The 27,818-nt window shown below is 49.2% G+C and overlaps 1 protein-coding gene across 2 annotated transcripts in view; it reads left to right on the top strand.

Annotated features, from left to right (window-relative positions):
- Positions 1 to 4,505: 4,505 nt before the first annotated feature.
- ARID1A (AT-rich interaction domain 1A) overlaps positions 4,506 to 27,818 on the top strand; it is a 59,574-nt gene continuing 36,261 nt past the window's right edge. For both annotated transcript variants that reach the window (XM_062014695.1, XM_062014694.1), the window contains exon 1: positions 4,506 to 6,024. In XM_062014695.1, coding sequence (XP_061870679.1) covers positions 4,876 to 6,024 — 1,149 coding nt within the window. In that variant the 5' untranslated portion in view covers positions 4,506 to 4,875. The remainder of the gene's footprint in view (positions 6,025 to 27,818) is intronic.

Here is a 27,818-nt window from a genome sequence, read left to right as displayed (position 1 = left end):
AGGCGCGCAGCTCGCCGCGGTCACCCGCGCCGATAACACAACTGCGCTGTGCTCGTTTTACTTCATTCCTGGTTTCCTCCCCGAGTCGCTCCCTTCTAGCTTTTTTTTTTTTTGCTGAAAATTACTCAATTCCACCTCTAGCTTTATTTTCATGGAGGGGTGCTAGCCGCTGTCCTCCATTAGCCTCCCCCCAATCCACACGCGTGTGCCCCAAAACTTGCTCCTGATGTGCTTTTCCCACGCCCGGGGTGTCCGAGGTGGGAGGTGACGGAGCGAAAGGGGCAGCGGCCGTGGGGCAGGAACTCGCGGGGATGCGCCGAGGGCTCTGCGCCGCGTCCATTCCTCGCCGCGAAAACTCCGCTTCGGCTCTTCCTCCTGCCAGCGAGGGCTGCTGAAATAATGCATTTCCTTGAGTCAGGCCGAGCCCGCTCTCATCCCTTCACACGCACCCGAAGTTTCGCAGAGCCCTGTCAGGCGCTGACCCCCGGCTCCAGCGGGGCGGCTCAGGCGGGGGCTCGCCCCTTCCCTCTCCGACCTCTGGTGCTCGCTCGGGGGGAAGCAGCAACATCCCGTGGTCAATCCACGCCAGCTTGGAGCTGTGCTGCTCACGGACAGAGCTCCCTTCTCGCTGAAACTCCGAGCTCTCCTTGCCTGCCCCCGTGCCATTGTGTCACCCCTGGACAGGGATGCTATACAATCTCTCGACGATTTATTAAGAGGATAAATAAGCATCGTCTCGCACAACGCCCACTGCATTAGCCACTCGCAGCAAACAATTCAGATGGTGGTTATGAAGCTGCAAGGAGAGCGCTTAACCTAGATACAACAGTGGCTAAAATACCGGGAGCCACGAGCTAGGCAAATAGACACATGTTTACAGGAAATGTAATTTTCTTTAGCAAAACTACTCTGGGATGAGCTGAGGTGCAGCACAGAACCTTTCCCCACTCCATGCCGTATTTTGCAGCGTGCCCCATGAATTATAATAGACGGGTCTCTTGTTCTTGGGTCCAGTCTGCATATCTCAGCATTCTGTGCCTTTCAGTAAAATGGAAGAGCATCCTTCTTCACCCAACTCCCTTAATCGCTTCTCCCTTCCTTTCCTTCTCAGTTGAGCTACTTAATACTTTATTACAGAAACCCTACCCGATTCCTGAAGCACCAATCCAGTCCATGTTTGTAGCGAGTTGGAAGGCTGGGGATAATGATAACTTGTGTGTGTGTGAGCGTGAGGGAGCGCGCTGACTTTAGTCCGGTTTCCATGTCAACGATTCAGTCCATATTTGCCATCACACAGTTGGCAGAGCCTTTTTTTTTTTCCCTTTCCAAGGGGGGAGACACTACTCCTGTTTCTAGTACTCTAATCTAGACCAGGTTTCCTAAACTGCCTTAGCGTTGGGTTAAATGGCATGGCCACCTTCATGAAGGAGACTTCCACTCAGGAGGAGCCTGCCTAGTGGTGGTGGCCCACAGAGCCATGTGAGAGCTGCGAGCTGGCTCCCTCCCCAGCCTATCTGAGCAGGCAGGGGCTGAGCCTGCCGCCAGGGAAGCGTGCTCAGCGCTGAGGGGATGGGGAAGGGAGGACAGCAGCCTGCTGCTTCGCGGGGATCGCTCAGCCTGGCGAAGGAGTGGCGAGGCGTTGCAATGAAAAAGTCTCAGCCTGTTCTGCGGAGCTGGGAAGGTGGTTACAGCACAGGGTGAGGTGACAGGAAGGAGGATTTTCAGCTATGAGGTGGAAATGTTCAGAACTGTATGGTCACCCACTTCCCAAACCCCATAGTTGGAACTTCACTGAACGCCTTAGTATTTAGTGAAGTGGCAGGGCCTCATTGATGAGGCATGTTCCAAAATCTGCTTCAAGCTTTCACAAACATTTGGCGAGTGTCTCCTTGTTGTGTGGGTGGCTGGGGAATCCAGTCTGCTCTTCACATGACAATCAACACCAGGTTTCAAAGCCAGCCATAGCGCTCTTTGAAGAGGATTCCAAAAGACTCACACAGGTAGGGAGGTTGTGAGCACAGGGTTTTGTCTGGACGCACCTGAGCTGCAACCTCATCTCCTGAAGTGTCGTTGGGAAACTTTTGGTGCTGCTCAGTTATATGGTGGGGCTTTGCTTGCTCAAGTGACCTGTGGCTTTGGAGTTGGGGAGATAGTTGCTCGAGATGGTTCTAAGGATTAAATGGCAGAATTCTCACCAGTTTGGTTCTTAGGTTTTTTAAGGTGTAGTACTAAACATCTGAAGAGGAGGATTTTCGTGTTGTGAGGCACTATAGCCCATAATGGGCATTAATAAAGCCAATGGGCCTCACTTGTAAGAGCCTGGCCTGATGTTTTGAAGTTTTTCCCTCTGCTTGTGTTTCTAGAACCCAGGGTTTGATGAAATAAAAGAGGCTCCTCTGAAGAGGAGAGAAGATTGACTTTTTGTTCTAGCACGTTCCACAGTTTTAAAACTGTTCTAGAGAAGGCTATGTCAGTGATTTTGCTTCTCTGTGGTCCACACAGGTGTCAGGGAAGCCACAGAGCCGCCTGTGTGGGATTCTAGCACTGTACTGAGGCTCCAGCCTTCATGAAGGCCTTTGGGTACAATACCGATGTCATCATTTATTACCCTTCTCTTTCTAGTAGTTTATTTACAGCTGTGGAGAAAGACCAACTGACCACTTTGCTGAGATGGAATCTGCTCTGTGTTGCAGAGCCAACTGTAAAGCCTGTAAACCAGTGACGCTGTCTTTGTTTGGGAGCCCGCAGGGCAGTTTATTGCTCTAGAATACATGTAAAATTTTGCTATTTATTGCCCTGTCCCGCCTCCCCTCCCACTTTCCAGCTTTGGAATAAACCCCTTTGTTCCACCACCTGCATTCTAGATGATAAATATTTTATATAAGTTTTATAATGAGTGTGAGGGTTGAGCTGACACAGTAGATACCAAAATCTTCACCTGTAACAGGCGCCGGCAGCGATTCAGTCCTTCTACACACTAATTTGCCTCGTGCTCTGGACTCCAGTTTCCCCACGGTCATAAACGCTGTTAAAATGGCCTTTCTTGTGGTGTGTTCTGTGGGCTGTCAGGCTCAGGACCAGCCCTGTGCTTTTCTCACTGTATGGGTGGTAACTGGGGTTTGCTTCTGCCTCAGTGTTTGTTTGGAGGTGATGTTCTAAAATGGCAGCCTCAGACCTCGGGAGCATCTTCTGACTCTCCACCCATTGCTTTATGGTGTTTTCTCTCTCCTTAAAGTTGTATTTGCTTAAACTTCACTTTTCCGAGTATTTCTGTATGGTTCAGAGGCGACACTTGCCCAGATCCAGACCCAAACCATACCACGGCTGCCATTTTAATGGGCAACCTTGTCCTAATTCCTGAGAGCCCAGGTTCTATAATCCAAATAACTCATCTGTTTGTATCTTCCGTGCTCTGCTGCAGACCCGTACCTTCCAAAGTCAAATACACAGCTACAGAACCTGCTGGCATAGGGACAGGCCGTGCCCAGGACCAAGTTCCAGGTACATTTTCCTCCTCTTTCTTCCTGCTCTGGGGAAGGCCATGAGTGTGGAGGAGGTGGGAATCTGGGTCTGAAACAGTTGCTGAAGAGCATGGCCTAATTCTCAGTTCACCTCTGCTGAGGAGGGTTCAGCACCTCCTTACCCTTTGCAATCGCTGGGGCATCCTGTCCCATTGCTCAACGTGTTTTGTCTAGGCACGTTCAGGTGGTTTTGGTTCTCTCCATCCTGCTGCCCCGAGGGAGCTCCTGGTTCAGTGCCCGCTGCCCTCGCCTTGGCAGGAGCAGGAGCTGGGCTTGCTTGGCTGTCCCTGTGTGCAGTTCTAGCTCTGGCGCGCTGCCAGCGCCTTCTCCAGAGGGACACAACCAGCCGAGAGGAAATGACAACCGCTAACAGTTTGCAAAGCCTAATTCTAAATGGAATTTCTAGGGACAAAGACGAGGAGCCTCTTTAACCCACGGGCCATCTCCTCGCCAAAAGCCCAGAGCCGGCAGCCAGCAACTCGGCCCTGTGCCCTCGCAGCTCTCCCGAAGGACTCCCGCTGGAGGACGTTGCCCCGCCAAGTGCCCCGACGAGGTGAGCGAAGCCGCTCCCCGAGCGGGCCCGGGCCTGGGCCCCTGCCCCCAGCTCCCCCGCCGTTCGCTCGGGTTCCCGGCCCCGGGCCGCCGCCGCCCGTCCCGTCCCGTCCCAGCCCAGCCGCCCGCCTGGCGCAGCGCGGGGCTCGGCGGCCGGGCTCGGCTCCGCGGATCCGCCGCGGGTTTTGCGTGCGGCAGCCTCCGCCGCGCCGAGCCGCCAGCGGCCGGGGCCGGCCCGCTCCTCCTTTGTGACGGGGGGGAGGCTCCCGTCCGGGCCGCGCTCCGCTCCGCTCCGGGTTTGGCAGGCGGCCGCGGCGCTGGGTAAAATGGCAGTGCTGAGCCTCGTGTCGGAGTGAGCCCCACTCGGCGGACCAGAGTCGGGAGCTGCCGCGCGGCTCGCCCAGCCCGGCCCCGCCGCCGCTCGGCCCGGCTCCGGGGACGGCGCCCGCCCGCTCCGCCGTGTCCCCCCTCCCTCCCTCCCGCCTCTCCCGCACCGGGAGCCCCGTCCCGGGTCCCCCCCTCCTCCTCCTTCCCCCCCAATCCCTCCTCCTCCCCTTTCTCCGCCGGCTGCAACCGAGGAGGTACAGCGGGGCCAGGCCCCGGGAAGCCCAGCCCAGCGGAGCCCTCCCCGCCTCGCCAACCAGGCCGGGGGGGAATGAGCCCCCGCTGCCCTGAAGAGCCCGCCGCCGCCTGAGCGGGGAGCAGCAGAGCAGCGAGGCCTCACGCCGGCCGGCCAGGCAGGGAGCAGCTCGGGGGGGACCGGTCCGGGGGGGGGGTGGCTGGGTGGGGAGGGGGGGGGATCATGGCTGCTCAGGTCGCCCCCGCCGCCGCCAGCAGCCTGGGCGCCCCGGCTCCATCCGAGCTGAAGAAAGCGGAGGCGCAGCAGCGGGATTGTCCCCCGGAGGAGGCGGGGGGTGAGGCGGCGGCGGAGCGCGGCGGCGGCGAGAAGCAGGCGGAGAGCGAGGGCCCCACGGGGAAGGAGCTGCAGGACGGGGCCGAGAGCAACGGAGGGGGCGCAGGGGCCGAGTCCGACCTGAAGAGCTCGAACGGGAACCCGGGCCCCAGGCCCGCCGCTGCCGCCGCCACCCTGAACAATAACCTCCCGGAGCCGCCCGGTGGCGGCGGCAGCAGCGACGGGGTGGGGGCGCCGCAGCAGCAGCAGCCGCCGCAGCAGCCTCCCCCTTCCCACCCGGCCGCCTTGCCCCCGCCAGCCTACGGCTTCGGGCAGCCCTACGGCCGGGGCGCCCAGGCTGCTGCCGCCGCCGCCGCCGCTGCGGCCGCCGCCGCTGCCTTCCACCAACATGGCGGACAACAAAGCCCTGGCATGGCAGCGCTGCAGAGCGGGGGCCTGGAGCAGTCCTACCCGGGGCCGGCGGGAGCCCCCGCGGGGCCGCCCCCTCCACAGAACTCTCACGGCGGCGCCGAGCACGGCTTCCCCAACCACCAGTACAACTCCTACTATGCGGCCGGGGCCGGGCGCAGCGCCGGTTCCTACCCGCCTCCCCCCCAGGCCTACGCCCTGAGCTCCCCCCGGGGCAGCGCGCAGAGCTCCGCTCCGACGGCCGCCGGCGCCAAGTCCCCCGCCGCCGCCGCCTTCCAGCAGCAGCGCTTCGGGGTCATGGGGCCCTCGGCCGCCGGCGGCGCAGGAGGAGGGGGCGCCACCCCGCAGCCCACGGCCACCCCCACCCTCAACCAGCTCCTCACCTCCCCCAGCTCCGCCCGCGGCTACCAGGGGTACCCCGGGGGCGACTATAGCGGCGGGCCGCAGGACGGGGGAGCCGCCGCCAAGGGCTCGGCCGCAGCGGAGATGGTCTCGCAGTACGGCGGGGGCAACAGCCAGGGCTGGGCCGCGGCGTCCGGCGGGGCCCCGCCGAGGAGCCACCACGCGCCCATGAGCCCCGGGAGCAGCAGCGGCGCCGGCGGAGGACAGACCCTCGGCAGGAGCCAGCAGGTAACGAGCGCGGGACCGCGTGGGGCGGGCGGGCGGTGCGCCGGGGCTGGGGGGGGGGGGACCGGACGGGACCGGGACGGGACGGGGGCGGCGGGGGGCGAGGGGCCCGGGGCGGGGGGGGTGGACGGCGGCTCTCCCGTGGGTTCCCCCCGCCGGGCCGGCGCTGCCGGGGAGCTGCCATTGTCTCTGCCTGCTCGCTCTAAAATGGCTGCCTCGCCGCCTTCCCTTCCTCCCTCCCCAGCCTTTGTGCGAGGCTCCCGGCGAGCGGCCGCCGTCCTCCCCGCGGCCCGGGCCCGCTGCGGGGGGCTCCGGCCGGGGAGCAGGTCGGCTGGCCCCGGCGGAGGGCGGCCAGGGGCAGGCGAGGCCGGGCACGGGGGGCCAGGGCTGCGGGCAGGCCCGCCCGGGCCAACGCGTGGCCCCGGCAGCGCCCCCGCCATCCGCGCCGCCGCCCCGGCTCCGCCGCCCGGGCTCCCCTCGGCGGCCCCACCGCCCCCTCCGTCCCGGGGGGCCCGCACCCCTCGGCGGGGACCGGCCGGGTCCGCCCGGGTGGCCGCGGCTCGGCCGGGCCGGTCGGGGCCATCTTCCCCATCGGGCGGCCCGTGGGGCCGTGGGCCTGGGCCTGTGGCTGGTAGCGCTGGTAAACAGCTCGGCGATGGGAGCAGCGAGTGCAGATCGCTTTGGTTTGGGATTTGAATTATGGAGGTAAAATCCTTCTGTCAAAGCCAGGAGACAGTTGGTCTTAGGTTGACATCCTATCTGTGATCTGATTGGCTCCCCATCTCCTGCTCTTGGCCATTTATAATTGCCTCTGATGTAATGGTACAACAATCCTGATGAGCTCATAAACTTTTACACTCGCCTTTTCTGCCAGCCCCGGACCCGCGGCAGCCCAGCCGCTTCCCTCGCTGCCTCCTCGTTCACCCCTCGCCGGAACCGGCCGTGACCTTGAGGCGGTTGGGTGGCAGCCCCGCATCGGCGGGAGCGGAGCCCCAGACAGCCTGCCCTTGTTGCATTGTGCCTGAAACAAAAGAGGAGGCGATGGCATTTTGTTTGTACCTTGGGTTTATTTTGCTTGCGATGTTTTATGCGGCTTGGAATAGGGTCTGTGTTGTCGGAACAGTGGCAGGGCTGCTCTGCACAATGGGCTTGCTGTTTATTTTGGTTATGTGACTTTCCCTTCGGTATAAATGATTTCTTTGATGCATCTGAGGATGTGTTTGTTCCTGGCTGATTTTGGCCCTTTTCAAAATGGGGGGCTACTTGGATCCTTTATTAGATGGAGACTGTGGGGATCTGTGGGCTACAGTAAGGCCTCAAAGAAAAAAATACCCCAAAGAGCAAAACAGTCAAACCCAAACTTGTGGCAGCAAAAACGGTCAATTACCAGTTTACCTTCAATAGGGCTTTAATATAGGACAGGGCTGAGCCTCTAACTGTGTGTCTTAGGGCACATTCTGACTTATTTTGAGTAAGCACTGATACCTCTCCTTCCCACCCGTCAGTTATTGCAGGCATTCGGATGCTGATTGTGGTCAGACTCAACAGAGTCACAACTCTTTGCTTCTTGGAGGAGTGGAAATGGGAAAAACAGATCTGAGAATCATGTTTATTGTAGTATGTGTAGGATTATCTGTTTGCTGGAAATATGGATGGCTAGAAAAGACACAGAGGAGAAAGCAGTACTGTGTAGGCATCAGACATTTTAGATACACGGAAAAGAGGTGCTGGTGGCTAACAGCTGTAAACCTTGATTCAAACCATCTTTCTTTCTGTGTTTAGACATGTGTCTCCAAGGCCTCGTCCAGGACTGACAGACTTCCCTTTTCATTCTGGGTACTTTGCTCTAACTTCAGGCCCTGGGTCAGAGCCGTTTGATGCCGTGTGTGTGACATGCAGCCTGCAGATCTTCCCTTCCTGCTCTCCTTGCGCTTCTCTTGCATCCATCTGAAAACTGCTTAATTTTGGTTCCGTGATTACCGAAGGCAATGTCTCCAGCATCTTGAATTACTTAATTGTCTTTTCTGTCAGATTGAAATAGTACTCTCTAGGAGAGTGGATCTTTATCCACGCTGTGGTCATCAAACTGTCCAGCGGTAACTGGCAATGAGTATTTGGTTATCCTCGGGGAAGATTTCGGCTCCACAGGCACGTGTTCATGTTATACCCATGATAGATGCAGACACATGCCATGGATGGGAGAGTGTTTATTCAGAGGTACTTCTTGTATTCTGAAAAATTTCACTTTAGTTAAAGTATGCTAAATAAGGTGTCGGATTGGACTGTTGAAGCAGGTATTTTGCTACAGCACCTATCTGACCAAAGTGTGCTTCTGTCACTATTCTGATAGCAATTTGTCTTGGAAAATGAGTTTAACTTGATTCCATGAGCTGCTGGTATATAGTGTATTATTGATACCTGAGTAACTAGTCTCATCAACTGAAATTGTTAATGAATAGTTGTTCTGAGAAGCAGTTGAGCTTTAGGTACTGTAAACAGTGTATATAACAAGTAAAGCAACAACTCCCCTGTCCCAAAACCCAAACAGCCCTCCCTAAATACTTTTAGTGCCAAGGATTATTGGACTCAAATTGACAATTCCTATTTTTTTTACTTCTGCAAAAAGTAAAGAACAGGCTTGTCTAGCACGATGAAAAAAGCTTCCACATGTCATCTGTGCTGCCCACAAGAAATGGCTGATTAATAATAATACTCCAGTCCTAAATTACAGCCTCTTTTCACTCTGCATTCTGTTAAATTCCCTACATTGGGAGAATCTGAAGCTTTGTGTCTTGTCTTTGTGTTGTACAGTGATGAACAGAGAGAGTACTTGCCACTTAACTTCTGCAAAACTCTTAAGAGAGTGAAAGGAAAATGTAATTCATCTGACCAGACACTAGAAAGAGAAGAATCTTTTGGTGCAGGCTTGGAGAAGAAGATGTGGGAAGTGTTGGGGTTCCTCCGCTCAGGAATCTTTGGGACAGCAAACCTGGAGTTTTGGGAGCAGTAAGCAGGATGATGCAGAGAGAAATGCTGTTAGCTCTCAACACCTTTTAGGATTGATGAAAGATGCCGATAGGAGAGTTTCACTGCATTGCTCCTCAAGGAAGCCAGGATAGTTTCTGGTGTGACAGTTGTTTGGGTGGAATATCTGCTGTTGTAAAATGAGGTGCAGTCTCTTGCAGAGAGGCAGCCTCCAGTCAGTAGCCCCAATGGGCACCGGTGGTGTGGCCGTGGTGCTGAGCAGAGCCCTGTGAGGACTCCCTGCAGGGACCCGCTGCCACACAAGCCTGGGCGGATTTGCTCTGGTGGACCTTTATAGCTGGGAAAAGTGGAGTGGGATCAGGAGATCAGAATGGCTGTTTCACAGTGTGTGGGATGGGAAATCTGTGGTTTTCTGTGGGAATGACTTGTAAGAGACCAGGCCAAGGATCTTGGTTTTCATTTTTTCCAGCTCTACCGTGTATTTCTTTCCATCCCCTTTCACCTCCGAGCGTGTCGCAGTTCTCAATAATACACTGGACTTCCCAGTGTCTTGAGACTTAAAGGAAACTGCTTCAGAGAAAGGACTTTCCTCCCTTTAGTAGATGGGCATTCCTCATGGTACAGGCTTTCACTATGACAGTGTCTCTTGTAATGGGAGATGTCTTTGGATTGCATTAAACATTGACATCTTGGATAACCTCCCCGTAGGTGCCCTGACCCATCTTTAGGCCTCTGTTAGAGGTTCAGCAAAGGCAGTTTAAAAATCCTGTTAATTCCAAAAAAAAAGCAGCTTTTGGGCCTGTTGCCATCTAGTAGATATTTTTTGTTGACTTAGATCCCAACTTTAGAAGCGAGGCTTAAAAAAAACATTGTTGGAAATATGTTTTTTAAACTAAATTGGCACCAAGTGGCTTCGTGCTGCCAATGAGCTGCGATATCTTGGAATCGGAAATTGAGACCTGGCTCCTGTTGGCTTGTGTCGCAGGGTTTTTCCTTGCTTAGCATTGTAATGTTAGGAGCCCTGGAATTGCTCACATGTTAGATCTTTCCAACAGAGAGTGGGGCATATTCTCTTTTTCTGGGGTAGGATTCGGCTCCCAGTGAGGGATTTTTTTAGGCCTTGTCTGTTTTGGGAAAAGTAGAAGTGTACCAGTTTAGTTTTGTAGTTAAGATCTAGTGAATTCTGGTGTGGATACTGAGGGTTTTGCTTGCTTACCTTTTCGAATAGTCTGCACTGCTCAGCTGGAGTTTGTCTGATTCTCATAAAATCTCATTTCCTGTGTGTCTCCTTGGTGCTTGGCTTTGAGCTGACCGGTGTTTCCAGGCAGGCTATGTGTAGGATGTGGGACAGTAAACCTTAAATCTTACTCTCAGCTGAAGCTTTTTCCCCCTGTCCTTACCACCACCACTTTACTGGGAAACCTGGGACAAACCAGATGATTGTTCTGGGATATTTTTCTTTCCTTGGTGAAGCGGGTTTTGCAAAGCTTGCCTACCCGACTTTTACAAACTCTAAACAAAATGCTCTGTCAGTCCTTATTTATTACCCAGGCTTGGGGAGGCTTTCTGCACACGATGTCTCTCGTAATTGTTTTGTTGGTTGCAAGACAGAAATGTGATTTCTGGAAGGTTGTATGTTTGGCTTTTGGGCCTTTTCTTTTTTGCTGGAATGCTTAATAGTTTCTTAAAACTGTCTGTCCAGTTTAATTCCTTTTACCTACTGCAGCTTCTGTTTCCTGAAGCAACTACTCAAGAAACAGGCCAAACCTCTTCACTCTTCTTAAGTAGTACTAGAAACTGGAGTTGGGGAAGGATGAGAATCAGATATTCTATGGTATGCTGTGGCTCACTGTTCTTCTAAGCTTGCTGTGTTCTTAATACTTTTTCTGTAGTCATGTTTGAGAATACTGGTCAGTGAACATCATGTTATGGGAAATACTGTACAAACCCCTGTTTTAGTGGTGTTGCATGGAGACAGTATTGAAAATCCCAGCAGCTTTCCTTCAGAGAGAAACTAATGCCTAAAAGTAAGTTAAATAGTGCAGCTCTTCATTTTATCTGTTGCCTCATATGTGTCTTCTCTACCATTTGTCTGCCTACTCATTTCAAAGGAACACCACCAACTTGGAAATCCAGTTTTTACCCTATGAATCCGAATCTGTGATCTCAGTCATTAAAATATTAGAGGAGAAAGATGCCCTTTCCCATTTTTACTCTGTAGTTGAAATTCTTTGTCTAGTCAGTGTGATTTCTTCTTTTTTTTTTTGAATTGCTACTCCTGTGTGATGGATTGCTCTGGGGAAAAGCTCATCAGCATGCCATTGCCCAATTCCTGCCAAGAATGTTTGAAACTCTCAAAAGAGCAGCAGTAGCAAAGCAGAAACTGAAGGCAGGCGAGCGTGGTTGCAGGGTGGGGAGAGGAATGAAAAAGATAAGCACTGCTGGTACAGATGCTTGTGTTTTCTTCTGAAAGGGTCCTTAAACCATGACCAAGGATGCAAAAGTCTCTCCTCATTTGTTCTGGGGGAAAAATGTAAAGGAAACTTCTTTTTTTTCCTGGGGAAAAAGTGGTTTTGGGGAGAAATCCTGCAAAAGTTTTCCTGTCGTGTGCTGATTTCAAGAAGTTCAACCTTGAATTTATCTCGAGGTTATGCATGTGCAGCAGTAAAACTATACTGGATGTCCGTTAGCCAAAGCCATAAATCTCCAGCTAGAAGGGAATGACAGGTGGGATTGGAGGAAAAAAAAGCAGTTTTCTTTGGCACGCTGGACCAAAACTGACATGCATTCTGTCTGGGTCCCTGCTGCCCGCCTGCTGCTGGAGAGGAGTTAATGCCTTTTCATTTTAGTGCCTGGAAAAGCAGAGAAGTTGGTCACCTGAAGAGAGGCTGTGTGTACTTTTTGTGACCACGTTGTGTTTATAAATCTTTTCCAGTTAAATTACAATCATAAAATTGAATGTCATCCCTACCCTATATATGCTTAATCTTAAGGTTGAAATTCTGTAGAACTCAGGTTTCAGGCAGTCTTTTGTTTTGTCATGGTACGGACGGGAGGAATGTGAGGTCTTAAGTTCTTACAGTGACTGTTTTCCAGCAGAAGCAGCTGAGATGCTGATGTGGGAACTTGCCAAGGCGAGGCACTAGGGCTGGGACAGGGTGGAGTGTGGAATATAGGTCTTCTGAGTCTCATGCAGTGCTGTAAGTGTGAGACCATCTTTACTCTAAGGTGAATATATTGCTAAGACGCTTTTAATGGAGCTCTACGCTTAAAGCAGCAGCACCCAAGCCTGCCCTTGGAGGCTCGTAGATCGAAGGAAGCAGGGCTGGAACAGGAGGAGCCACTTCTTTCAGGACTGATCTCATGTACATATTTTACCAGTTCGTGTAGTGTGTTAATCAGATGATAATATGCATTAACATATGGATGAGGGAGGGGTTCCCATTTCTTACTCTCCTGTGCACCTGCACTCCCAGGGTTGTAACTCAGCAGCTCAGTTGTGCCATTTGAGCATTTTGGTGGTTTTTTTTTCGACTACATCGAAGAGCATTTCCAGGTTTGCCACAGTATTCTCTCTGGAGTATTTCTGAGTTTAAGTGACAGCTCAGTAAGTATTTACACAATGTGGGCACAAGCTTTTGGTACTGAAATATAAAGGATTCTACATAATGATAGGTAATAAAAGCCACTTTGAAATTCCACAGCAAATAATTTTTGCTTTCTGTGTTCAGAGTAAAATGATAACTAGAACTAGAATCTCATTTCTAATCCAGCTCAGGGTTTTTTCTTTTTTGGGGGGTAGAAAAGGGGCAGAAGTTGATAGGAGCAAATAAAGAAAGGGATTAGTTCATTCTGTAAATACTCCCAGTAAAGAAATTTCTTTGTGGAAGAGTGTGAGAGTGGAGGTGGAGAGTGGATGTGTTAATTCTGATGAAATTCCTGTGGAACAACAGTTTGTGGAAAGAACTGAAAAAGCTGCTGCTCATTACAGTCACTGATGTTTTGTGTGATAACCAGTATGTTGGTTTCCTTAAGTTAGCCATAGTTATTGAAAGTTTTTCAAGGACAAGGAACAGGGCTGCCCAGATGGGCTGTGGAGTCGTCTCTGAAGACATTCAAACCCAGCTGGATGAGTTCCTGTGTGACCTGCTCTAGGTGGTGCTGCTCTGGCAGAGGGGTTGCACTGGATGAGCTTTCGAGTCTCTTCCAACCCTTGAGATTCTGTGACAAATTCAATTGCTACTAATTTTGGAGGGTTTTTTAAGAACTTGAGTAACTTCCTCTTTCTCCTGGATAATTTGAGTTATGCCCAAACTGTCCCAAGAAGCTACAGGTTAGACATGGGGAGTAGCTTTTGGAGAAGCTGTGGAGGACCCTGATTGAGCCAACATCCCCTCTATGTGGAGTAGACCCCTGCTGTTCGTCCTGCTATGGCTTGCCCTGTGTCATTTGGGGTGCATTTGACCGTGGGGTGACCCAGAAGGAACTGAAGAACACTTTTATGTCTTTGGTGAGGTGTGATAGTGACATCCTGGCTGTGACTGGGAGTGTTTCGGTGGTCACCGATGTCAGACTGTGGCCTAAGGTAGCCACAGCTTTCCATCCTGAGAGATTCTATGTCTCTTCTCATAGAGAAATTCTTGAAGTTCAGAGGACTCTGGTATTTCCCCCCAGGGAGAATTACTGGGTTAAACAAGTACCTTCCCCCTGCTGCTCTCACTTGTGAAATTTCATTCAGCTTTGACTAAGAGAAATCCTGAAAATTACCATTTCCCTTCTGATGTCAGCACTGTCCTGGCACCCTGCCTGTGAATAACTGCACAGGAATGTTTGAAAACCTGCACTCAGGCCGCAGCTGCACCTCCAGACGCTGTGCTGGGAGATCTGCTCTGCCCCAGCCAGGGCTGACATTCAGGATACGCTCAGACTGATGCATGACACACACAGCAGGTCTTTACTCTCTTAACACTGTTAGTGTCCAGAGCAGTAGTTTCAGCACGTGAATATGTTCTGAGAAGCACGAGGCACAGAAGAGGAAGGATGCCTGCTCTGAAAACGGCCCATCTGGATTGGGTTTGTGACACTGAATTTGATCTTTTGGGTGAGGAGAAGGTGGAATGTCGTCTATGCTGCCTGCAGAACCTTGCTGTTGGTTCATTGCCTGCGTTGTCTTTGTAGGTGACTGTATTTTTCTTGTTGAACAGAGGTCTGGATCTGAATTTCAAAGGTCATCTAGCTGGCTGCCCTGCTTCAGGGCAGGATCAGCTATACTTGAGTACAGGGCAGAAAGCAACAAATGCAATGGAGCTGCCTCTGTTTCAGTGATTCGTTAGCACTGGACATCAGGAAAAATATTCCAACTCAAATCGTGTTAATTGAGTAACTCCTGTTGTCTGTCTAGGTATGGAGAGCAGAGGTAAAAGTGTACAATAGCCTGCTCTTAAATGTGTGGCTTTCTGCCTGTCCCTGATTTCCTTGAGATAAACTTGCTAGTTAAATTGCAATGTGTCTCCCTTTACTTCCAGATTACTGCCCTTGCTGGGGATTGTGTTGAAGGGATTGGACTGTCGAGCTTTGCCACCTGAACTTCTTCCAGGGTCCCTAAGCTTACAGGACTCACCCTCTGCCTCTCTGTGTGGGATCCTTTCTGTAGGCTTGTTTGGAGTTTTGTACTTAATAGCAATCTGATGATGGATTTAAAGTCCAAATGACTGTAGGACTATGCACCCTGTACAAGTTTAGGAGGAGAATCTGGTATTCATTAACTGTATGTAAATAATTAAACCAGTGCTAGGCTAGAGGTGGTCTTCCCTCCAACATACTCCTTGTGAAACAGTTTGAAGAAAAGTTCTTACCCCTGTGCAGAAGAGACATTAAAACAGTGGAAGTGCTAGAATTAGTGAAAACTTGAGTCTTTTTTTCCTTTCAATGCCATGTCTCTGCTGTTGGAACTGGCATGGCTGATCAAGGAAAAGACTTCCCATTCAAGGCCAGTTTACTGAGCGTGATCACGTGTTCCCAGAAGCTGCCTTTTTGCTGTGCTGTGGCTGGATGTGTCAGTGGTCTCGGGAGTGCCGAGTCCTGCCCCTGGGCTGGGACAGCTCTGTGCCTGTGGGATTTAGCTTGTATTAAAGAAACCCCCAAACCCATCTGCTTACTGTTGCATGGGAGAGCTTGTGGTGTTTGTAGTGCTTTGGATCCCCTGGAAAGGACTCGGGGCAGCTGTTGCTTGTTACCCATCGGAACATTGACACTGTGTGTGGATAATGGGACAGGATTGTGGTGGGGAGCATTTAAGCATCAAAGTACCTCCTGGTTTTTCAGTTTGTTGTGATATACCGTTGAGGCTAGTATGAGAAGTTCTCCACATCTCAGAAGCCTTTCCTTGCCTCCAGACCCTGCAGCAGGGCACATGGGGAATCTTCAGAGGTGCTTGAAGCCATAGCTCAAAATAAAGGTTAATGCTCTGAGATCATACATTTTCCCTGGAAATAGGGTTACTCCTGGAATGTTTTTATTTGGCTTTACAAAAAATGGTCTCGCTGGAGATGTTTCTGGCTGCCTGTGGGCTCAGAACATGGCTTCCCTGAAAGGGGACATTGGTGGGGAAGGGACTTCCAGGAGATGAATGTGCATAGAAAGCACTCTTACTCAGCTCATGCTCTGGAGGAAAACATCATACCTGGCTGTGTACTGTCTGCTCTTGGATGTGCACAAGAGACTGGCAGACCTATGCCAAACTATCCTGCTTGCCTCTACTTTTCTAAAAGCTCCTTCTGTGGCCTTCCTGTTCGGTTCACAGGGCATGACAGCATTGCAAAAGCTTGTTTCCACGTTAATTGTGATTGATTACCTTGCGATCTAGGACAAGATTTCCTTTGAAAAGCTATATGCTGATTTGTTCTCAGGAATTAAAATCAGGTGAAGTGGTTAGTGTTCTATGAAATATCCCAGAGCCACAGAGCGCTCCTCAGCTTTCAACTGTTCTGGCCCTTAACCTGCCTCTCCTCCCTCTCTAGAGCAAGGTGTTACATCTGTTGTCTGTGCGCTCAGGCGGGTGACTCGTTAGGCATATTGTATCAGAAGATCAGGGTATAATTTGCTGCTGAGCTTCAGAGTGTAGATTTACTGTCTTTAATGATGAAGGCAGTGTGGTGAAAGTGCACTGTGTCAAGGCAACAGTGCTGCTTGCACTGAGTGGCGAACATGTATTAAGGTTAGCTTTAAATCCGATCACTCTGTAAATGGCAATAAACTGTTCAGAGTTGTCACTGCTGTCAAGGTACAGTCATGTCTCATCTTCCTTTGCTCGTATGAGTTGTCTTACAGTTTCTTGTTATACCTGTTCCTGAAACCAGTGAAGGCTGTGCAGCGTTGGCTGTTCCTCCTCCCCCCATGGCATTGGCACGGTCATGAATTTTTCTATCTTCTCACCAGCTGCCAGCACACACTCCTTTTAACTTGCTGAGCAACTCCCCACGTTGTTCATTTTGCTTTAAAAGAAGAATGCATTTCTCTTTTTTTTTCTGGATGTAGAGGAAATAAAAGCCCAAGGACAGAAGTGAGCGTGAGGCAACGGACCCAGGCTTCAAAAATCACTGTAGCCAAGGGCTGGTGGGCTCTTTTGAATTGCTATTCTTGTAGAACCTCAGAATGCTTTGGGTTGGAAGGGACCATAAAGGTAATTTTGAACTAACAATGGCTTTGTGCCCCTGTGGGGCTGTTCAGGTTGGGCTCATCAAGTGTTGGAATCACAACAGTGTTGGCTTGATGAAGGCTTTAGTCGTGTGTCTTCGCTGCTGTCTGGGAGCTGGCTTGGCTGCAGCGCTTGAGTTTCTTGCCTACGTAGTCTTTTCATCTCCCCCAGCCTCCTCTCCTCTTCCCAAGCCAGGAATGACAGCAGCTCTGCTTTCTGGCTGCAAATAGATCGTTTGGGTCTAAGTACTGGAGCTTGCTTGTTGCTGGCTATGAAGGTACCGAGTGCATCCGTGGTAAATGCAGATGGTAACTCATCGTTACTGCAGTTCCACATATTTTTGGTTCCACGGAACCAAAGTGGAATCTTGAAGGCTGAGTTTTAAGGCTAAAATAAGAGAAGGCTCAATAAAATCCACAAAAATAGCATCTGAATTTGTCAGCTGCTGTAATGAGAAGGGAAGAAACTTTTCCTATTAGCAAAATGAAGCTTTGTTACCTTGTTTCATGTTGGATCCTTCCTAAAAATACTGTGGATGGACAGGATTTAAGGTGTACTACCGTCCATCCTAATGAGGTGACACCGGGGCCAATGCCAGTGCCATACAGGGAGCTGCCAGCCTGCAACTGAGGTATGTTTGAGATAGCCTTGAAGTAATTAGCAGATGATTACCCCAGGCTCCTGGCTGTGATAAGGGTGTGTCTTTGGGCAGTTAGAGCTGGCTGAGGTGTCTTACCCTATCACACAGGAGAGGTGATGTCCACCACTGAACGCTGAGTTTGAATAGAGGGTCTGAGACTGCTTACCTCTTCCCACAGATTCATTCAAAAACTCAGATTTCTTTGATTATTTTGATCTTTCTTTATCACAGAATCTTGGGACCTTGAAGGGCCATCCAGTCCAACCCCCCCTGCCAGAGCAGGACCACCTAGAATAGGTCACACAGGAACTCACCCACGTTGTGTTTGTTATACCTGCTTTTAAATAAATGATTCTGCAGAAGCGAAGGAGAGCCTGTGTGATTCTGAAACATGGCTTGTAGGAACTACAGGCCCCAACATGTAGCTCTTATTAAAGCAGGCAGCTGCTCCAGGTAAGATGGAGCCCCGCATGCTGAGATGAGGTAGTGCCGACAGCTGTACCTCTCTTGGGATGAGCGTGGCTGTGTCCTCCTCCATGTTTGTGGTGGGACCTCTGGAGACCTGTCATGTTGTAGATCCAGAGATGTCTCTTGGGTGTGCCCTGACCAGCCTGGCATAAGAGGTCGTGGGAGTTTGCCTGTCCAGTTGAGTCTGTTCAGCCACCATTTGTTCTGCTGTGAAATGAGGCAAATTTGCAAAGTGATGAGATATTCAAATATATATGGAGCTTTCAGACAGACACAAGTGGGTAGAAACCTGCAACACTGCATTTCATGGATGAAGAGCTAGCAAGAAATTGTTTTTAGAAAGCTAGAAGGCCGTGCTGGAGGTGCCTTTTCAGCTCTTGAGTGTGCACCAGGGCCCATTGAATTTCTGTGCAGAAAAGGCTTTTAATGAATTGATAAAACTAACTTTGTTCTGAAAAGTCACCTTCAGTGAGCCTCTCAAACTGGGTCTTTGCTTAGGCAAACCTTTTCTTAGGTTTTAGAAAGCATCCTGTGTTCATCTGCCCAGGAGATGGGTGTTGCTTGCTTGAAAGGAAATGAGGGTTATGGAGAGTTATCTGGATGACTGAAGGTTGCCACAGGTTGCAGTTTTCTGAATGTATTTATGGGGCTTTCAAGTTTTCAATGGTGCTTAGTGCACATATTTTGCATCTCGTGGGGGGATCTGGATCAGCTGCTCTCTTACTGATCAAGATTAGATCACTTCAGTAGTGGTGACACTTAACATAATTTTGCTCTTCCATCCTAACTCTTCGTTCTCATGCTTTTTTTAATGACTTGCTCTTGGCCTAGTCCCATTTCTGTGGTACAGCATGAGCTTGCTTGCTCCTTCCAGTGTTTGAGTAGGCCTGGAATGAAAATGCTGTAATGAGACACTTAACCGTCTTTTTGTTGACTTGCCTCCAGTTCATTAGAGCAGACGTAGGAGGTTGGCTAAACTTAAAGCCTGATTTAATATTCAGGAAGGAAGTTTCTTTCCATCTTAAAAGGAACACCACCTCATTACAACTATCACATGTTCCTGGGGATCATTTCCCAGGGAGCTGAGACACAGTTTTGTGTACGTCTTTGGTGTTACTGAGATTTTGGGAGGAGTTGTCAGTGTCAATTTGGAGACCTGGGGGCAAGTTGGCTGAATAATGTGCTTCTAAAGTGAGTTGATGCCTGAGAGTGAAGGGGGTAGCTAATCACCTACTTCTTTGCAGAGAAGGAAATTATATTTTTGTCCTTAAATCTAAGTTGAAATGATTAGAGGTGTCAAAGAGATGACACTGATGGTTTCTAATAGCAAACTGCTAGTCTGGCTCCAACCACCTGGGTAATGTCTGAAAATGTCACTATTGCAAATAACTGTTGATCTTTTGTTAATCTGGACAGCATTTAATTTGGTAAATAGTGTTTGTCAGAATCTCCTTCCATGTTGCATGTAAGTAGTCATCAGCTCTTGCTTCCACGTTGGTGTCTGTTTGATAAGGAAGCGGTTTGCCCAGCCAAGTCTGCTGGGCTGGGCTGTCAGATAGGGACAACGTGTATCGGCCAGCCGTGCCACGGGCAGGCTCAGCCTGGGCTTGGGCTGCTCCTCCCTGTCATTCAGAGCATTATATGCTGGTGTGTGTTCAGTCACATCATTGGTGTTGTGCTGGTAAAAGAGAGATGGAAGGAAAGGGAAATGAATCCTCTGGTTCTTGCCTGACTTTCAGGTGGTAGGAAGTCCCTTGTGCTCCTTCCAGGAGGATGTGCACTGAGCCTGCAGACAGGAGATTTGTGAGGAGCTTGCTGTCATGTTGCATGTGAGGATGAGGGTGCTGTGTGAGCCTGGCCATTGGCAAGGTTTGGCCAGGTGCTGACTTTGCATAAAACCAGAGGCAGTTTCCCCCTCTCACAGGTCAGCCCACCTCATTGCTTACAGAGTAAATCTTGCTTCAGGTTCTTTTGTACTGCAGCTTTTCACAGCTCCAGAAAAATGTCTCGTTAGTGTGAGCATGCATCTGCCTTTGAGGAGATCCTGAAGACAGAAAAAAACAGTTGCATGTCATCTTTGATATGACAGTAGTTGAAATATAGTGGCAGGGGTCCGGAGAGATACCTAAATGATGTGCTGTGATAAGCAGCATGGCCACGTGTCAGAGAGCAACTGACTGGGGAAAGGAACTGAAATCCTGAGCCTTGATAAACTGAATTTGTTGAATTTGTTAAGAAGGGCTTAAAGTTGGGCTGGGAAGGAAAGATGAGATCAGCAAATGCACTTTGTTTAAAAAAACACAGAGTTTTTAACATGGACACTTTCCTGCCCTCCACCTTCTAAAAAAACAGAGCAGGGCCATAACCTTGCATGCACTTGGGGACAAACACTGTACCTCTGTCAGGTTATTTCCAGTGAAGGTTAGAGGTGGGGCTGTCATTTCACTTCCCAACCAGATCATTTTCTTCTGATTGACTTCTTTCAGGAATAAAATGTTCTGTAACAATACATCCTGTAAGCAAAACTCGGGTCAATTTTAATCAATTTGGAGAATATTAGTAAGAGTGGTGCTTAGGAAGGGCCTCTGAGATGTGTGGACTGGCCTCTTGCTGAGAAATGTTAATAGGGTAATTACTGAATTGTGTTTAGCCAGAGTGTTGTAGTTCACAGTATAGCTGCTTGGAGGAAACTTAATCGTCTTTTTTCCATTGGTAAAACTTAGTATCCTGGATTTACTGAACATCTCCACAAAGGAACTAGTGTAATAAGTGTACGAGCAAGGAAAAGGGCAATATACTAACTGGGCTGATTTTAAGCTTACAGAGCCCCAAATAGTTAGAAGCAGGTGACGGAGGTAATTTAGAAATCATCCTGGTTTTCTTTTGTGTGTAGTGTTGATATATTAGTGTCTTCTGAGGTCTGTGTGTTAGCAAAGATTAGAGGAATAGAAAGTGTCTTCAGTCAAACTCTGACTTACTGGAAAAAGTCAGAAGAAAAACCAGGCTCCCTCTAGTTGCAGAACTGAAACTACTGAGGAGAGGTCAGTTATTGGAGCATGTTGGCAACCAATAATTTAATCTGTGTTGGCCATTGATAATGAGATGATAAAGATTCAAATTTAAGTTGGATTCTACGATTTGTGGGGGCAAAGAACAGAGTTGTATTTTTCCATTGCTTGCATACAAATAGATTTGTGTTGAAGCTTTTCAAAGAGTGAGCATTTGTAACCCTGGAACCAATCCTGTAATGTGTTCCAGAAGTCACAGTTGGTGCCCCAAGCTTATGGGTGTGAGGCAGAGAAACTCAGGCCACCTCATTTTGGGAGTCATTCTTTCCCAGAGTGATGAGTAGTGTCTTAGAGAGTGGGCAAGGAAAGTGACTGATGGGTGTTGCACGGGCTCGGCATGTTGTCCTTACGCTGAGGGGCTGAAGGAAGTTGGTGGATTTCTAAAGTTCAGTAAAGGGAGGGGAAAAGAAAAAAGGAAGTGTACGTTTGTGTGATGATGTTCTCAGTAGGACACACTAGTCATTGCGACTGTCCTGATGAGATGCTTGATACACTTCAGCATAGTGTTTACTGCATGTTTTTCTGGGTATTTTGTCTTTTAGGGGCATTTTAATCTACAGGAGGATTTTTCCTTTTATCTTAGCTTTAACTCCCACCCCCCCAGCCTCTTCCATCTCTCTTTAAAAGCCCAACTACCATAGGAAGAGAGGCAATGAAGCGTGACCCAGTGCACTCGCCCTTCAGAAGGCTATAAAAGGCAGCGAGTTCAGGCTGGGATATTGACCTTAGCACAGCCAGTTGCACCTTAAATAGATCAGATGAAAGTGTGCCTCACTGCAAGATGAACCATGTTTGCTCATAAATGAGGACGGTTGTTAGTTTGTGCTCGTTTCTCAGCTTAAACTCTCCAGACTGGTTACAGAGTCACTTTTGTGTGGAGTTTCAGGAGATGCAGACAGGCCTGAAAGTGTCTCAAGCGCAAACTTGAAGCATGAGAGTGTTGGACTAAAAGTAGGGTTTGCTGAAGCACTTTGTGGATGCTGTTGGAGCCTGTTTGCATCTTTCAGTTGGTGTGAATCGTCGCAGCGTGGCTGGTTTTGGTGGGTCTTTGAGAGGCTCCATGCCAGCTTGGGGCAATGCCTCCCAGGTGCACCATGCTTGTTTGTAACTATCTGTGCTCAATGTGTAGGCACCACCATCACATCCAGCGTAGCTTAATAGTGAGTATGCAGAAAACTCTGTGTTTTGATGAAGGCACTGGTACCTTGATACTGCAGGAAGCGCAACTCTTAATAGTGCTCTTTGAACTTCAAAATACAGCAGAAGTTTAGTCAAGGGGAGGGTTTAGAGGTGGGAGGTGAAAGACCTTCATCCCTGAAGGCAACGTGAGTGCAGTGTATTAATGGTTTTGGATGTTAGAAACTCCAAGACCTGACCCAGCCTTAGTGTCTCTTGGCAGCCTGAGCTCTTAGTAGCTCCAGAAGATGTGGAAGAGACTGGAAATGGCAAAGGTCAGTGCAGCCTCTCCACTTTGATCAGTGTTGCTTTTTCAAAACACTGATGCTTGGTTGATAAGGCTCCTGGCAACCTTGCCGTCCAGAAAAGTGTTTTTCCTGAGTGATTCTCCATTTGCCATGACTTCCCCCATGGAGGTTTTCACGCCTGCCTTGGTGTGGTTGGTGTTTCTCAATGTGATGGAAAACCAGGCAGGGAAAGGGTGCTGATTTTGAACCCTGGTCTAATTCATGAGCCACTGGAGATGTTACCAGCCTGTTAAGGTGATGCTGCTGTCACTGATTTCTCTGCTTCATACAGCTTGTTGATTTTGATACAAATGACACAGAAAGGTTGGGAGAGTATGGGTGGTTTTGCTCTCTTGCCTGGTTTCAATGATTAAGTCCGATATGACCATGGTCCCAGCTGACAAGTTCTTAGGGACTGTAAAACTCCCCTTTCCCAGCATTATCCATCACTAATACAACTTTTCTAGCCAACGTGGCAATCTGCTTTGTAACTTCACTGGCTGCAGGGACTTATACATTGGGGTAACAAGGGCTTGGAGACACGAGGAAAGAGCACGCTCCCATCAAGACCTAGTCTCTCACTTTGGTAAGCTCCCATCCGGCTCCAGCCTCAGGGAGGTGAGCAGTTCGTCCTGTGAGCCTGTGTGATGGTGTTACCCAGCACTGGCATTGGTCAGCATTGTCTTGGCAGCTTCCAGGCCTCTGGGCTGCGATGGTCCCTGTCCCACGGCCGGCCTGGCGACGGGTGGGCAGCAGCTGCCGCCTCTCGCCGGGCCCGGTCAGGTTTGTCTTTGTACCGGCGCTCAGCAGCCAGACAATAGTTGGTGCTCGCAGGGCCATGTGGCGAGTCACGTGGCGGGGCTGTTTCTGCCGGGGTCCTTGCCCATCTGTTGGCTCTTTCTGGGTTATCAGGCTCAGGTCCAAGTCCTCACAGGCAGCCAGCTCCGTGGCCAGAGATTATGAGCACTAACCTTCCTGGCAGGAGTGGCGTGGCTTTGCTTTTATGCAGATTAGCCATGTGCTTCTCACTTCAAGGCGTTCCACAGGAAAAGACGTTTCCTGTGTTTGGTTCTTGGTGGGCGGCTCCAGCACGTTGCCCCAGCCAGGGCCGGGCCTGTGTGCAGCGAGCGGGCCTGGGAGAGGGATTACAGCGGGCGGCCCCCCCTTCCCCTTCCACCTCCACTGCTACGTCACCACAACACAACCACACGCGCGCTCATACTGTTGGTGTCATTCATTCAGTGCCAAGATTGCTTTAAAAAATTCCCTTGGCCCCAGTTCAAACAGGAGTACAGCTGGGATGTGTTAGATTTTAGGCAGTCTGCCCTCAATTTGAGATGAGTTATAAATAGCAGTGCCGACTTCCTTAACTACCACTCTCCGAGGTAAAATGCAGGTTAATTACTGTGGGAATCAATTAGGGCTTCTCTCAGTTAAACAGCCAGTAGTGCTTTTTATTATTTTTTTATCACAAAAAATGGACAACAGATCTGATCAGGAAAATATTTCAAATCCAAAGTGAGAGCTTAGGGCTTTCTTATTATTTTTTTGGCCATTCTATTTTTGGAGGGGGCAACTGAGGAGACCAGTTGTGGCCAATACCCACGGTTGCCAATAATTGAATGACGCCGATGTGAAACCAGAGAGTTCAGTAAATGACTCTCCTCCCTTTTCTTCCTCTGGTGTAATAAAATTCAAATATGTAATAAAGTGATCGGGGAAAGTCAGAATTACATTTTTCTGCACAGCTGCAGAGGGTTTGACTCCTGCTTCCCGAGTGGGATTTGTCTCTTCCCTTTACTCATTTTCCTGCTGGGACCATCAAGTCCCCTCCGGTTTGACTAAACTATTTGGGTTTTTTTTTTTTCAAGAGGCCAAATTTCTCTTCTCCCAGACAAAATCCAAAGAGAATTGGTTGTGGGATTTTAGGGGGTCTGACTGGAGAGCATTTTAAGCTCTCCTTAGGCTTGCTGTTACAAGCTCCAAGTCTAGAAAGATCTTAAAGTTTCTCTAGAGCACGGGCTCACTGTTGCTTTTGTTACAAACAACTTGGCTTTTGAAAGTTTGACCGGTGACAGGACTATGTTTTGCCAAGTTTTGGTACTTAACAGTGTTACAAAACAGCAGAGATACCGAGACTGAGAGGAGAATAGAAGCAATTTCTATGAATGCAAGGAGGTGTAAGCAGGGGGTCTGGACTTCAGTGATCAAGGAGCAGCACTTTCTCTCAATTATGTCTCTCTGTGACAAGGCCTTTGCTTTTGAAGTGTAATCACAGTAATCTACTCCTGCGGTTTCCTATTGAAAGGATTTCCCATGTACCAGTCCAGAGAAGAATCTCCAGCCTTTTGCAGTCAGAGTTTGGTATTTCCTTATTTATCCTCAAGTGTTCCTGCAAGTGAGCAGGCGTTGCTTCCTCTTGGCTTCCCCACCTCACGTAACACTAGCTGACAAAGGAGCTGTGCTCCTGCGGCACCTCTGCTCCCCCCAAAGTCTTTGCATGAGCTCTCAGATCGATCCACACTTCCCTGTGTTTCCACTTTGACTGCTCTTTTCTCAAGGCACGTGTAGTTAAATTCCATAAAAGGACTGAGATAGCAGATTCAAGTAGACTTCCTGATGGTAAGCTCTTTTAAACCAGAGCCACGCTGCTAAGACAGAGCAGGAATCAGCCCGTTGGTTTGCCACGAGCCAGGAGTGCATGTGGATGAAATAGTTCCTTCATTAGAGATTAATTGGCGTTTACATTTCTCATAGAATTTACAGATAAGGCTGTAACTGAGAGTGATGCTCTTCATGTTTGTTTTTAGCCTACTCTGGGCACTAGGGCCTTGTGGAAGAGAGGCAGTTCAGCTCGGAAACGCGTCGCGTACTCCTACGCGGAGTGATCAAGGTGACGACTTGGTCACATCCTGGAAATATGGTTGGGGTTTGTGTTTTGGATGGGCTTTTTTCCCCTTTTCTCTCTCTTTTTATTTTTAATGCTGTGTAAACAGTTCCAAATGTTTCTTGAACTTTTTTAACAATTGTCGTGCTTCCTGTAGGAGTCATGGAAAAGTGAATCTTCACCTTGTTTCTGTCTTTCCTGATGATATGATTAGCTTTGTGGGTGACCACAGACAAGAAAATCTGTGCAGAGGAGGCAGTGTGTGGTGTGTGCATATTTAACAAACCCATTTTGAAAGAATCCCCCCAAAGAGGAATGTATTTGAGAAGCTGCCCTTGCTAGCCAGATGCAAAGGTGACGTAGCAACCGGGAGGAAAGAAGCAACAAATGGAAAAGATGCTGAAACAGTTTAGTCAGTAACCCTAAAGTTGCACTTGGTCAGGTAGAAGAAGAAAGGAGGTTTGTGTTTGGGGGGTGGTGAAAGAGAGGTGTGACTTGGCAAAAGCCTGGAGCTGGGAAACATTCCTATTGGTACTCTTTTTACATACCAAAGAAGGTACTGTGAGGAGAGAAAAGATGTCAGTAATCTGAGGTGATACCCACAAGGCAAGACTCAGGAAGCATTAGGGACAATTGCTTGAAAGATGTAAACACAATTTGCATAGGGTGTATGGAAGCTCCACATGGGTGCTGCCATTCAGGAGGTAAGTCCTGTAGCTCTGAGGATTCAAACTGCAGCCATCAAAGACCTCTCAAAAATTGTTTTTTTCTTTTTTTTCTGCCCCCCTGGATGGAAGCTTCCTTTTCAGAGCATGTGGGTGCATGGCATGGTCTGTTGGCTATGGCCATAGAGGAGGACAGGGATCTCTGATTTCTCTGGGCTTCCTCCTTTGAGGTCCTGCAGCCTCTGTTTGTTCCTCCTCAGCAGTCACATCTGTAATAGCTTGAACACAAAACATGAAACAACTTTTTCAGAACTGTTTTACTACTGCTGTGGATGAAAATGTCCACCACAGCCAAGCACGGCAGGGCATCCAAAATCTGCCTCAACAGAGAGAATCATACTGGTGCTGTGCATGTGGTTGGGTTGAATGGCTTCTGTAGCACAGCAAACAACGTATTTGGGGATGACTGGAGTAGAAGAGGAGACTTGGTCCTGGTTCTTAACTGATTTGTTCCATACTGGTGCAAATTTATTTAAAGGAGGCCAATTTCAGTTGAGTGGGTAGCTCCCCATTTACCAAAATGAGGGGCTTTTCCTGCCATCTCCATTACATTCCCTCCCATTGCCCAGCCTCTGTTACCCCACAAGAGCACCATTAACTCCCCGTTGTGCCCCTGCCTACTCGTCTTTGGCGTGGGCTCAGTGCTGTGTGGCTTGCCTGGCAGGCAAGACGGAGCAGACAGCTGGTCAAACAAATGTTTTCAGGGTCTGTGTGTTGGGACTTCAAGCTGTGCTGGCTGTTGGGATAGGTTTTTCTGAAGTGAAACATACTGCTTGAACTTTTTTTCCCTCAGAGGGTGGATTCTGCAAACATAACTGAAATCCTGTTCTAGTCTCCAGGATTCTCTTGGGTTTCCAGCAGGAGCTGGAAATATCGCTTTGTATGATATTTACTTGTGCAGGCCTGTAGTGCCACTCCTCAAGCACCTGATCTCACCAAGAGAGGGTGGATCTGTACAAATACCACCCTAGGGCTAGTTGCAGGAAGGAATGGTGTAATAGAGAGTCCATTGTCATGGTGATCTGGTGGAAAACATCTAATTGGTATTAGTTAGGTCATCAGGAGATCAGTGAACAATTCTTATTCAGTCCGAGTGATAGAGTTTAAAGACTGTGCCTGGGATTCATTTAGAGGTCACTACACCAAAACAGTCCTTACTGTAGTATGGGAATAGTACTGCCCAGGTAGAAAGATGTCTTTTAAGGTTTATAATCTTTTCAGGAAATTTGATTGACTAGTCTTGTGTCTTGGCTCCAGGCAGGGGTTGCACAGATGAAGATACCCTAGGAAAGTTGCATTTATTCACTCATGGTATCTGCTCTAAAACTCAGGCACCTGACTTTAAAGGCTAACAGTTTGGAGTTTCTTCATGCATCCAAAGGAACTAAATTTAGAAACCTTTACTCTACAAAAAGCAGCAAACACAAAGCATATGTAAAAAGAAACAGACAGAAATGAAACTGCAGCCTTGAACACTGTGAATGTCAGTAGCACTGCCCTGTATTACTACATCAATGTGGATTAATTGAAATGCATAACTGTAAATTACAGCCTCTAGTGTTTTGGGATACCTTGTTATATGGGAGAGAAGCAGTGTTTCTTGTGAATATTTAAATTTTCAGCCTAAATTTACCTTGTTGTGGAATATCTGGGCATTAAACTACTGTCTACTATAGGGAAAAGCCATTTACGCTGATAATTCATCTTCCTTAATGATCCTTCCCCCCCTTCTTTCTTGTCCTGCGGCCACAGGAGGCATGAAACGACTTCTTCTCGTTGGGCTTGTTCTTTGTGAAACGTCTGTAGGTTTGAAAGGGCAGCAGGAATCCTGCTGTAATTCCAAATGTAATGGTGGGGGAGGGGTT

This window comes from Colius striatus, chromosome 24, assembly GCF_028858725.1.
Source record: "Colius striatus isolate bColStr4 chromosome 24, bColStr4.1.hap1, whole genome shotgun sequence".
NCBI lineage: Eukaryota > Metazoa > Chordata > Aves > Coliiformes > Coliidae > Colius > Colius striatus.
This window is presented reverse-complemented; position numbering and strand designations above follow the sequence as displayed.